The sequence below is a fragment of the Pomacea canaliculata genome, linkage group LG11, assembly GCF_003073045.1.
Source record: "Pomacea canaliculata isolate SZHN2017 linkage group LG11, ASM307304v1, whole genome shotgun sequence".
NCBI lineage: Eukaryota > Metazoa > Mollusca > Gastropoda > Architaenioglossa > Ampullariidae > Pomacea > Pomacea canaliculata.
The window spans coordinates 20550003-20563792 of NC_037600.1; the positions used below are offsets into that span (position 1 = coordinate 20550003).

The 13790-nt window shown below is 42.8% G+C and overlaps 1 protein-coding gene across 1 annotated transcript; it reads left to right on the top strand.

The window, feature by feature from the left end:
- Positions 1–2800: 2800 nt before the first annotated feature.
- LOC112575151 lies at positions 2801–3881 on the top strand. The gene is made up of 2 exons (XM_025256783.1): positions 2801–3193; positions 3429–3881. Exons 1-2 carry the CDS (start codon positions 3004–3006, stop codon positions 3788–3790), a joined length of 552 nt encoding a protein of 183 aa, XP_025112568.1. The 5' UTR covers positions 2801–3003; the 3' UTR covers positions 3791–3881.
- Positions 3882–13790: the final 9909 nt, after the last annotated feature.

Below are 13790 nucleotides of genomic sequence, written 5' to 3' on the forward strand. Positions count from 1 at the left end.
GCTCGTTTTTTTTTATCTTGTAATCAGCAGGTTTAGCAGGTGATAATTCTTTAATGGTTGTGACACCTGATGTGAAAGTAGATTTATTGTGTTACATTGGACACAACACACGTCATTAGTGTGACGTTACGTAGTAGATAACGTCACCCACGACCAGCCCTGCGTACCGTAACGCGGGCGCTCACCGCGGATGCCCGCGGGCGCTCACTCACGCCCTAGAGAGCCTGTGATACCCTTCGCCCACCGTGGGCGCCTGTTAAAATGGCGGCTGACAGCGAAGTCGAGAATATAATTTTGTTTATGGGCATATTTGACAACGACGACGAATTAATAGAAGCAATCTATTAAATCAATCAGCAATCTATTGCAGCGCCAAACAATATACTTTTAGTGGCATTCATTTGGGAACTAAAAGAGGAAAAAGTCCATGAGAATTAAAGATTATGTGGAAAGAACAATGCGGTAGTCAAGCATATCACGTAAAAACAAACGACGAGTAGACTTTCTGTTGTTGTCGTCCCGATTCGAAGTTTCAAGGTCGAAGGCAAATTCATCTACCATCTCTAGAAAGACATGACGATGAAATCTGAACTTTAAATATCCTTCTTTGTCGTTGCATATATCTATCTATTGCAAAATACTTATTTATTAGTAGATCCACCGTGAATATCATCTACACGTCTAAACTTCACAACCATGGCGGCCATCTTTGCGCCCGTGGCGTAGTACCTCTCAAGCAAGTACGCGTGCGCCCGCGGGCGCTCACTCAAATTTCGCTGCGGTACGCAGGGCAGGGATAGGCTACAGCTACTGTAGCCGGCTACAAATTTTGTAGCTTGTAGTGTAGCCGGCTACAAATTTAAAAAAGTAGCTTGTAGCCGTAGCTACATTTTAGAAAGTAGCCGTAGCTTGGCTACATGTTGGCTACTTTCACGACCATTCGTCGACAGCGTGTCAGCAAGACGACGACAGCCACTGCTCTCACTGCTCGGTGTTGTGACAGCCAGACACCACGTGTCTCGCGCGCTCAGTAACCGCAAGTACTGTGTCGTCCATGTGGCGGGAGCGATTTGAAAAACGAAGATGGACGTACCCATCAATTTCGAGCCTTACTTGAAATTCTTTACATTTTGTGAAGCAACAGAGAGTGGGTATACTTTCAAATGCAAGAATGGGTGCGGCAGCACGAAGTACTCAACGAACAAGACGTCGGCGTTTAATTTGAGAACGCACTTGCAGGTAATTTCGTTGAGATTTTCATCGATCTTCATTCTTCATGTTCTTGCTTTTCTGCTTTTGGAATAGAGGAGTGTACATGTTGTAAAGATTGTGGAAAGGTAAGGGGTTGCATCAACGTGATTACCGCTGGGGCGACGACTGATCAAACTGCTGTCTTTACCGTTTCTGTACTATCTATTTAGTCTTTGTCATAAAGTGTGTGTGTGTGTGTTTTGGTTTGTTTGTATGAAAAGAGCATGGAGGACGTTTGAACAGTATGGTGGCCTGAAGGTTTTTATAATTTAATGCTAGTAATTTAATATGACAATTAGCTTGGTAGAAACTTGCTGTGATTGTGAATGGACTTCTAAAATTTTGTTTCATTTTCATGTGTTTATTTTAGAGGAAACATCCACTGCTTGCCAGGCAGTTGACTCAAGACTTGGAAACGTCACGAAAGCGGAAAAGGGAAGACGACGACCAACCCTCTGTCTCGAAGCTCTTCAAAGTGGAACACAAGAGTACCGTCAGCAAAGCAGACGTCAATTCCGCCGTCCTTGATTACCTGTTGGAATGCAACCTGTCCTTCTTCATGCTGGAGAACGAGAAGTTTTCAAAGTTCGTGTCCAGACTCACTGACCAGGAAACCCAGTTAATAAGCAGGAAAACGGCGAACCAAATGTTGGAGGTAAGTTTTACTATTTTTTTTTTCTTCCTTTTTTTTTACATAAAAACCAGTACATTTTATACAATTAATAAAAACAACAATAAGAAAAAAAATTAACCAAATTAAACAAAGCATTAATTATTGTGCATATTATTGTTTCAGGTGCAAGTTGATGTGGACTGGGGACCAAACCCTGCGTGAGAAATGCAGATCCCTCTTGACTGCAGAGGCAGCATTGATGGACACGCCAGTCCAATCCCCAACCAAGTGCTCAGCTGAACAGGCAGACTTCATCATTTATGAAGAAGTTACCGGCACCCTGAGACAACTACCTTCCTGATGTCTGGATTGTCGCAGAATGTCAATGAACTGGACAAATAGCCCACGATCAAACAACTCTATCTGCGCACCAACACCGTCTTGCCAAGCAGTGCTGCGGTTGAGAGATAGTTCAGTCTGGCAGGACTTATCATGACAAAGCTGCGCACTAGGGGGACAGACAGCAACTTCGAGGCCAAAATTCTGGTCAAGTTCAATTCCATGAAGGACTGAAAGCATGTAGATTTGTTGTAACAGTATTCACAAATTATCAGCACTAAGTCAAAAGTTTGTTTTATACCTTTGAATTTTGTTGTTAATATGGAGTTTTTGGTGGTCTCAGATCAGAATAAAGGTCAATGTATATAAAAACCAGTTCTTGTGTTAGCAAGTAATATAGTGTTTTGTGTGTATGTTTGATGTTTGTGTATGTTGCTACAGCCAGCTGGCTACAGCTAACTTTTTATAACATCACTCTTTTAAAAGTAGCCAAAAGAAGATGGCTACATTTTAAAAGTAGCCCAAAGTAGCTGGCTACGTTTTGGAAATTTGTAGCTGTAGTGTAGCCGGCTACAAATTAAAAGTAGCTTGCCCATCCCTGCTCACGACACATGTAGCAAATCCTCTGTTACAGGCCTAGCTTGAAGATTTTATGTGATAACCTGCTGACACGAGTTCCTTGTCTTCATCTGTGGGCGGCAAGTTATTTCCATGGAGACGCACCCGACAGCTGGCAAGTGGAATATTTAACCAGACCCCTCCGCTCTCCTCCGTCTGTCGTCAGAGAAGTCGAGCAGGACATGAGGATCATTAGCCGCCATAATGTCCACCCTTACAGTAAGCGAGGTGTGCCCGACCACACAGACGGCCCGCCAGTCAGACGACTGTATCACGGAGGTGAGGGTCACTCAGATGACAGGCCAGTTGACTGTGTCACGTGCGGTCGTGAGGTGGCCAGGTTCCTACACAGTCTCCGTGTTGGTGTTACAGGTAGGTGTGTGTATTGTGTAGTGTAACGTTTACAGTTCAAAACTTACCAGTGTGGTATATAACAAACAGGTAAGACAGTGTTGTAAAGTGGACAGTGTACCAATCACGTATGACTGTCACCATGTGTTATGACATTATATTATAATGTCACTGTTTATATCCACGTGTCTGTCAGTCTGTAGGCTGTATTTGTGACGCGTGACTTACATAATAAACTTACTATGAATGTTGACAGAGCGTGGGCCAGCAACATCTACAACAGACACATTTATCAGCGGCGGCACAACACCACCCTGTCTACAGTGGAGAGACGTGCTGGTGTTGTACTGGGATGACGTTAGTGACAACTCGGGTGTTGTGACGGGACTGCAAGAAGCGGGTATCCCAGTGCGGATGATGAAGGATGATGACATCGAGGACGTGGCCACGGCCCGCAGTGACGTGGTATGGGTAGCCGGTGGACATCGAGTTCGTGGTCTGGAGAGAAAAGTCATCGTCTGTCTGGAGGATCTTAAGTTGGAATTGTTCAGCTCTATCCGACTCGACCTCATGTCTCGCTGTACGTCACAACTTGTGACTGTCTCCCCTGACAACTAGCCACCTGAAGACTCTCTCTACTATTTTCCTCCAACGATTCGATTTGACAGGAATGCACAAGCGACAAATAAGCATGTAGGGGGAGGCTTGTGTATGCTTGCAAATGAGAAATGGGCCACGAACTACCCAGTACGAGAACAGACTAGTACCCCCCCCCCCATTATGAGATACTGACAGTGTCCTCAGGCCGCATTATTTACCTCGCGAATTCGGCCAAATCACTGCAACATTGCAGACACATATAATAAGATCAGTTGATCAGCCTTTATTTTTGCTCGGTGATTTCAACCGTTGTGATGTCAGTAAGCTGCTCACCTGTCTCCATCAATACGTCACGTGTCCCACCCGCCTCGACAGAACGCTAGCCAGGTGTCTCGGTAATGTGCCGGGTGCTCATGTTTCCAAGTGCCGGCCGCCGCTGGGCAGATCGGACCACAACATTGTTCATCTGCTTCCCACATACAGACAGCTCCTTAAACGTGAAAAGCCGACAACACTATGTATTAGGACCTGGATATTTCAAGCAACTGAGCTGCTCAGAGACTGCCTCGAGGTCACTGACTGGGATCTGTTCTTCACTAGCTGTGGAGCCGACCTGGACTGTCTGGCAGACACAATCACCTCTTACATTACCTTCTGTGAAGAGTCTGTCATCCCTACCAAGCAGATCTGCAGCTATCCCAATAACAAACCATGGCTGGGTAAAGAACTGAAACACTGTCTCATTGAAAAGAAGATAGCTTTTATTCAGGGAGACAAACAGAAAGTGAAAGAAAAGGAGAAGGAGTTCAGGGCAAAGGTAAGAACATCTAGAGTGGAATACAGAAAGAAGGTAGAAAAGCAACTAAGTGAGGGCAACGCAAGGGAAGCATGGAAGGGCCTGAACACCATGATGGGTAGAGCACGACAGACACAAAGAGTAAAGTGTGATGGCCCAGTGACATTTGTTAATGAGCTCAACACTTTCTACTCGCGGTTTGATGTGAGAGACTTCAGCAATGAAGCAGAAAATATCTGTTCTTCACTGTCGGCAGCCACTGTCACCATCTGTGAGGGAGATGTTGTCAGAATTCTCTCTCATGTGAACCCACGTAAAGCCCCTGGACCTGACCATGTGAGAGGCAAGGTACTCAAAGAGTGTGCTAGTCAGCTGAGTGGTGTTTTTACCAGACTTTTCCAGCTCTCCCTGGACTCTCATAGTGTCCCCCGCGTGTGGCGAACATCAACAATAATACCAGTGCCAAAGAAGCCTCATGCTACAGACTTGAAAGACTTTCGACCTGTGGCTCTCACGTCTGTTGTGGCCAAATGTTTGGAGAGAGTTGTGGGAAGATTTTTAATCCCCCCCATGGCTGATCGCCTGGATCCTTTGCAGTTTGCCTACAAGCCACGCAGGGGGGTGTCTGATGCAACTCTCGCGCTTTTAAATGCTATCCTACAACACTTGGACACTTCTGGCACCTATGTTCGGGTCCTGTTCATGGACTTTTCCAGCGGTTTCAACACGGTCCAGCCACACCTTCTTGTAAAGCGCCTACTAGACCTGGATGTAAACACTGGCCTAGTTCTATGGATCAGATCATTCCTGAAGGACCGACCACAGAGGGTGGGTCTCAGAGTTCCACCGACAGGTACTATAGGGTCCAGCAGCTCGTCTGACGGAGTTAAATTGTCAGTGGATGGAATGATTCTGTCAGATGAGCAGATCCTCAACACGGGTACCCCTCAGGGATGTGTGCTTTCCCCCATCTTGTTCTCTGTATATACAAATGAGATTACTATTAATAATGCTATTCTCAAACTTGTTAAATATGCAGATGACATGGCCCTTGTGGGCTGCCTGAAAGACGAGCAGTCCTTGTCACAGTACCTGGCCTGTGTGGGGGAACTGGAGGAGTGGTTTGACCGCAGCTTTCTGGAGCTGAACATTGAAAAAGCGGAGGAGATGGCCTTTGGAAGAGCATACGAAGGAAGAGATGGCACAACCCCTCTCTCCCCACCAATCCAAATCAAGGGACAGCAGGTGGAGAGGCCTGCTGTGTTTAGGTACCTTGGTACTTTGATCGCCGGGAGGCTCTCCTTTAGTGATCACGTGAACCAAGTGTACAGACAGACCCAGCAACGGCTGTACCTTCTGAGGAGACTCCGCAGCTTCCACGTCAGCACTGGGGTGCCGGAGACTGTGTATAGGTCTCTTGTTGAGAGCATCCTCTCATTTAAAATCGCTGCCTGGTATGGTCATCTTCTCGTCAACGACAAGGCAAGGCTGGCCAGAGTCATCCACCAGGCAAATAATATTATTGGTATATCACAGCTGCCACTTTCTGACTTGTATCTTCATGCAGTCAGAAAGATGACACAACATCATTTCGGACCTAACTCACCCTCTCCATCCCAACTTCCAGCTGTTGGCCTCAGGCAGGCGCTATAAAGTGCCACTTGTGCGGAAAGCTGCCTACCAGAGGTCCTTTGTGCCAGTAGCCATCACCATCCTAAACAAAGGCACAAGGACTATCTGGGAATCAAGCACAGTCTGACGGGGAGAGGGTGCTGACATCCATTATCAGCCATCACCTTGTTGAATGTGCTCTCCCTTTCGAACACACAAGACGAGCTCTCTGCGCTCAATCTAAATAATTAATGAAATGCAGGGATTTCTGTCACAGGCCAATAGATGACAATTTGTAATATTGTTTACCTACAGGTGATGAACAGATAGGAGTATCCACTGACAAAGTACTAGGAGGATGAAGAAAATGCAGTTCAAACACATTTCGTTGCAGTCTGCAATGCCAACGCAATTTTTAAATATCTACAAAGACATATAAAGTATTGAAATTTCATTGACCATTTGACGGAGATCCAACCTACCATGATAATGTATCTTTACTCCTAACTGTGTGTAAATGTCTGTATGAGTATGTATGCCTGCCCTTGTGAGCAAAAGAAAAATTTCTGTCTTGGGTATCCTGGACAGACAATAAAGTCTGATTTGATTTCATTTGATTTTGAAGATCCCTGGATCCAGACCTTCAGCGTATAGAAAAAAAGCAGCAGTAATAACAGTAACTGCCAAAATTCTTGTGACAGTTTTTCTGGGGAAGTTTAAGTTTATACTAAACGTTTTAATTAAACAATGGCATCAGACACACATTTGTTTTGCAAAACAATTTTCATCACGTGGTGTGGGTGGCACGTGGACGACGTGTGCCTGGTGTGGAGAGAAAAGTCGTCGTCTCTGGAATGTCCTGGTTCTGACCTCTATGTCCGATTTTACTCGATGTCGCGGTGCACGTTGTAGAAAATAGGTTTTCTACTTTTGAGCTATTTTGTGTATTTAGTATAGTTTGGTATGTTAGTCGGGTGGGGGTAAGGTTGTTTGAAATGTTAAAGCAATGAACTGGTCAAGCTGGCGGCATATCGGCCCGACTGGCGCGCCAAATGTCTAGCCGCCCATTCATTACCAGTGAACCAGTCGAAGCTACGACAACAATCGACGTAAGCGGCCGCTAGTAGACCATGGCCAGAGGGAGACAACCGGGTAACAGCCCGACCTCTCTTTGTCCAGCTGAAGGTCGGGGACCGCCTGAGGCGAGCAACGCCCCTTACACCTGCGTCCAGACCCTTCCTACACCTCCAAGGCCAACGGGAGGAAGTTACGCCACCGGAAGAAAGGAAGTCTGGCGAGGGGCAGAGCACGTCACTTCTCCAAGTAGCGAGCTGGTGAGCGGCCGCAAGAGGGTCCGTCTGAGGGATTCATAGCCAGACGTAAAAGTGTCCATGGGACGTGAGAACTTCGAATTAATTGCCTAGAGAACAGAGTAACCGGCGTATTTGGTGTATATGAACCAGGGACTGAAACTGTGAATTGTGATCTGTAATGAGTGAACAGTGAACTTGAATTGTGAACTTTAACCAGTGACACGTGAACAGCGACAAATGGAATTACCATTGTGCGAACGCTAACGGATGAGACAGCCGAGAGATAAGTTTCTTAGATTATGTCAGTACTTGTAAACCATTCTTTTTATATATATGTACTCTTTTGTTTAATTATACTCTTTCCATTTGTTCTGAAGTCTCTTTATTAAGATCTGCACTGAATGCGTTGTAATTAGATGTGTGTGGGCGCATGCCAGATGATTGTACGAATGCACCAAACTAGCCATTGCCCACAGAGCCCCCATTAAATCCATTACACACGTCACAGGTAGTGGTTGTCTCCCCGGACAACTAGCCGTTAGAACATGAATCTCATCTTCCAGTAGTTGTAGAGGAAGGGTAGCTGGCAGGTAGTAAAAGCAGAATTCAGATACTACTTACTATTATATTGTCAATTTTAGCTGCTTTAGCATATAGCAGATGACACGGCCTACTACAATATGTTCCTAATTGGTTGGCTATTTCAGTTTTTTAAGTAAACTCATTTATACTTAAAAAATCCTTGCACCAACAGACTTTTTTTTTTTTTGCTTATTTATCATCTGACTAAATTTTGCACAACGCGATCTGTCTTGTGATACAAACCAATATGAATCAGTATTCGAAATAAAGTGCTTTCAAGGTTATTTAATTTTTGCAGTCTACAACTTTTTATGTTTCCCGACATTTACGTTCCTATGGATCGACTGTTAGTTTGCCTATGGTATTTCGTGTGTAGCACAAAAGAAGGTAGCATCTATACCGCAAGAGGAAATTTAAAAATTCGACGACGATCACGAAGAAGTAGTAAAAGTAGTAGTTGTAGAAGAAGAAGCAGAAGATCATCATGATGATAATGATTAATTGTTTCACTGCATGGCCGATTGTATTTAAAGTATGGAGCTTACAACCACAGTTAAACTGAGGAGGGTTTTTCAGACCCAGGACAAAGTTATTGTGATTTATCGTCGGGCGCTAAAATGTATACATCAATATACATTTCGACTATGTTGCATTACATATTTCACATCTATACTATTAATGTAGTATTGCAGTGTAAATATGACACATGTAACCGCATAAACCTGCAGCAGACTCAGCATCAAGCAGACGACGCGTGACGTAGCAGGGGCATGACGTCAGCCCTGCGTACCGTAACGCGGGCGCTCACCGCGGATGCCCGCGGGCGCTCACTCACGCCTGTGAGAGCCTGTGATACCCGTCGCCCACCGTGGGCGCCTGTTAAAATGGCGGCTAACAGCGAAGTAGAGAATATAATTTTGTTGATGGACATATTTGACAACGACGACTAATTAATAGAAGCAATCTATTGCAGCGCCAAACAATATACTTCTAGTGGCATTCATTTGGGAACTAAAAGAGGAAAAAGTCCATGAGAATTAAAAAGAAAGAACAATGCGGTAGTCAAGTATATCATGTAAAAACTAACGACGAGTAGACTTTCTGTTGTGGTCCCGATTCGGAGTTTCAAGATCGAAGGCAAATTCATCTACCATCTCTAGAAAGACATGACGATGAAATCTGAACTTTTAATACACTTCTTTGTCGTTGTATATATCTATCTGTTGCAAAATACTTATTTATTAGAAGATCCACCGTGAATATCATCGACACGCCCAAACTCGACAACCATGGCGGCCATCTTTGCGCCCGTGGCGTACTACCTCTAAACTTTAGAGTCTAAAGCAAGTACGGGCGCTCACTCAAATTTCGCTGCGGTACGGCCCGCCCGTCATAGGCGCCCGCGCGCACACGCGTGCGCCCGCTTTGCGGTACGCAGGGCTGGCAGCGGAAAAAAGGTCGCGACCTTTAACCTTCCCCCCCGCATCGGGTAAAAATAGCCTGGACTATGACGTCATAGTCGTCTGCTGTCAGACTGTTACCGTGTGGCCATAGCGCTGAGAGACAGACTCACAAACAAACATGGCTGACACGCCACAAACTGGGGGAAACTGTGACATACCATATACTTAATTATGAAGTGTAAAACAGCAGTTTTATTATTACGATAAGACCCCAAGGATAATCATGGCTAAGGAAAAATAAAGATTAAGTCTTTGCCGCCCACAGACCACGTGATCCAGCTATCAACCACTGATTGTTAGGCACATCACAATCTCCGCCTTGTCAACGAGGTCACATCTCTGTCGTGTGCGTTTTCTCTTGGGTTTTACTCTTTGGAGAACCACTAATCAGGTCAGTTATTATTGAAAACAAAGTGTATAGTCTCGCGGACTGATGTTGACACGAAATGACACGGTTTATACACTGTATGGGAGAACTGTGTCTGTCTCTCTGTGTTGAGTTAAACGAGTTTGTCGACTCATTCGGGCTCAGGCCCCCATCATGTCCTTGTCTCGCTGGGTTTGTGCCACGTACGATATTTTGACCCTTGATTTCACCCTGTTTCACAAACTAATGTTCAGAATGTGCCGATCTAATTCATTTAATTTGTGTTTTGAAGTCGTGTTGCGTAAGTTTCACACGTTTATGACTTTTATTGTTACTGATTCCATTCTTGCTAGGCAAAGTCAATCGACTTGGGGTAAAAAACATCCGACTTCTATTTATAGCATCGGGAAATCGTTTATGACGGGTACTATTTATATAGGTCTGATGTATTGAGCAGTGAAGGCTGCTTGTATTACAATACTTTTTAGAATAACATATAAAGGTTTCACAAACACATGTGGTGGGAGGGTTATTTGAAGCATTCATGACCACATATCTGTGCCTGCTCTGCCTAAAGCTTCCTTTATCTCTATATGTACGAAAGTTTAACTCATTCCTAAAATTTCGCATGAAAATATGTTTGAAAATACTAGCAACAGAGGGTCAGGCTAATGAAGAGTGTTCAGAGACTACAGGTAGATGCAAAGAGCGTGTCAGTAATGTAACAGGCAAGGTACACTGACAGTATAAGCTAGTTAAAACACTTCAGCCCTTCATCCATCTCTCGTCTGCCGACATTTCCGTCTGTTTGACACATTATGGCTATTTCTCTTGCTAGTGTATCTGGAACTTCTCAATTTTATTCACTTAATAATAATGCTATACTTGACATAAAACAATTGTCATTTCCCCAGAACCTAGAGACCAGAATGTGTCTATCATCTCTCTCTCTCTTACTGTTTTCCAGGAACAATTAGCATCTAGATTGTCATGTCATACCTATTCTAGACATGGATATCAAGTTACTACCCGGTACAATTCATAGTACAGTTGGTAGTTTGCTCGCTACTTTTTAATTACCTCCGTCAACCCTTTGTATCGTACTAAGAAATGATAAATTTAAATAAAGTTTTTTCCGGAACCTCTGTCTTCTCAGTTTGAAACATTTTTTTCCTGTTTATCATAAAGTTTAAGTATACAACATGAACACATACACAGATTTCAAGCAAACGGAAATCTTATCATTTACACTCTAATGTGATACAAAAGGTCAACAAGGCACACCGCAATGAACATGTGCACGCTGGCGCGATAAGCAAGCTGATTATTTAATAAAATCCTTGTTACGAAAAACACAGAGCTTCTTAAGATATGAAGCGCATCCATCTACTTTTCGTATCCCTTCTATTAACAGTTTATAACAGTTATATATAAGATTGAAAAACCAAATAAGATTGATCACTAATGCCTTACGGTGGGACATACAAATCACATGTCACACACATACATTTACTCAGCTCCACACAATGATTACAATGTCATGGTGATCTCACCTCTAGCGTACACAGATGTTATTCGTCTGTATGTAATTGTGTAAGTTTGACAAGGAGACAGAAATGTGGGTCTCTCTCTCTGAGCATCTTGTAGTAAGTCACGCGGTGGAGGATACTAGAAAGAGTAGGACATCAATAAGAGATGTGTGTGCCAGGTGTGTACACGTGTGTACCAGGTCAGCCATACTAGACACATCATGCGCTTAGGATAGAGATTATTAATATTATGTGTCTACAGCCACACACATTTTTCCACTGAGATTAAAGTAGAAAATTATTGATTTTTTCAAGTATAAAAGACATAATTTTAATACAACGTGCGACACCATAAAGCGAGTAAGTCTGATCTCTTATACTCAAGTTAAAATGTGTGATCTATTTGTTTGTTTCTCTTTTTTCTACTGCCAGTGCCACAAACTAGTTTAAATGCTTGTCACTAGAAGTGTACGAAGCGGCTATCTTGGGTTCACATCTCTTCTCGGGCCTGTTGTTGTCCTTTAGTATGTGTACAGGGCCGGCTGCTTGGCTGTGACAGTTGCCGGCTTACCGTTAGACATCATTACCCTATCCTGTCTTCTTTTACTTTAGCTTCTTTACTACAGTTACTACAGTAATCATAGTACGAAATGCGTTGCTAAGCAATTTCAAGTAAATAGCTTTTGTTACATTCAACAAATGATTCTTTATTGTACTCGAACAATAGCTATACAAGAAACAACTAAAGAAAAAAATTCTGAGAGACATTGAAAGTTACTTTAAGGTAACATATTGAAGCATCTGTTGTTAATTTTATCATATATATATATACAAATGTTGTTAGCTGCTAAACGTGTAGCAATAAAGTAAAATGGAGAAGATGATTAAGAAAGTAAACCAATGTAACAGAACAGAGACCAATAAAATAGTGATATGATGGTTGAACTAATGTCACACTTCTCTCAATTGAGGGCGAAATTGAAAATTTTGTGTTGTCTTATATAGGGCTAAAATAAGGTCCTTGAAAGGAAAGCCAGAATACACCTTTGTCTATCCGCCGATTGCACGATGATCGTACCAACTATTGTGTATTGTGTAACAGGTGGTTTCCGTCAGTTTCGTCAACAGTCATTCTTTAGTTGCTCCCTTATTTAGGAATGCAAAATTGTTACTTAGTGTTATTTTACTTTAATGCAAGTATTTTCCTTTCCTTTATAATCTAAGCTAATATCCCTATATATTCTACCAGAATAATTTTTAATAATTTTAGATTTTGGTGTCTTTAATATTGCTTCTGTAGTTAACTGCAAAATTCTGTGATAAATGGGAAAACAATTTTTTTTTGGGGTCTCATTTTCTGGTGTGTTTTTGGTGCTTTTAGTGCCAACTAAGAAAACACCTCTGCATTTTCTGTGGGCTTGCTGTTATTTAGAACCTTCTGGCTGGAAATTCAGAAATGACCACCAAATTCCTGCCTTGCGCATTTAGCTTTTGTATATGGTGCTAACAAAATTAAAATAAAGGTTTCTGTTATGGTAACGTCCCTTGTTTCGCTTTCTCTTATTGAAGAAAAAAGTCAGTTTTTTCTCAGTTATTTCCTTCTATCTTAGGTTAAAGTTGAAAACACTCTTAGTTGTGTAACCATTGTGACTGATGTAATGTTAATGTATAGTGACCGAAAGCCCCACGGCGACCATTGCACAGAGCGAGAAATATGTTAAGACTATTAATTATTAAGTGATGAGGTCCTCTGTCTTTTTTCTTTATTTATGCATCGAGTAATGGATGATTTCTTTAAGAGACACATTTTATTCTTACTTCCCAGGGTAGAATTTAAAAACCTTTTTTTGTGATCCTACAGTCGTTCTATACTCATATGCGAGCAATACTTCGACTTGTACCTCAACAGGCAAATAAAATCCATTGTTGCCTAAGATGGAAAGATGCAGGTCAGACCAGGTTTACTTGCTAGTAAATGAACACCTGACTTAGCTCAAAGTATAATATACTAGCTATTATACAAAGATATCGCACCCAAGACCCTTTTCATGAAACAAAATGAGCTTCATCTATTGTGCAGGTCTAGATTATTATTGGTGAAGTGACCGTCCACCCTCTGGTCAACAGCTTGGGATTTAAGCCACTGACTTCAGATGAACTTAAGCAAATGAGAGATCCGTTTCCGGTCATGAGACAGAAGGAAGAAGCCAGGACACTTGGTCCTGTTCAGGGACCTTTACTGTGAACTATGTCTGTTCATTTGCAGTCTTCTTCAATAGAGGTGAGACAAGGATGATACTGACACTAGTAGATTATGATGTGGTGTGGATGAAAGCGTTTGCAGTCTCCATTACAGT

Coding starts and splice junctions, on each gene's coding strand:
- LOC112575151 (XM_025256783.1), top strand. CDS start 3,004: ATGAGGATCATTAGCCGCCATAATGTCCACCCTTACAGTAAGCGAGGT. Junction 3,194..3,428: donor TCTCCGTGTTGGTGTTACAG/GTAGGTGTGTGT, acceptor GAATGTTGACAG/AGCGTGGGCCAGCAACATCT.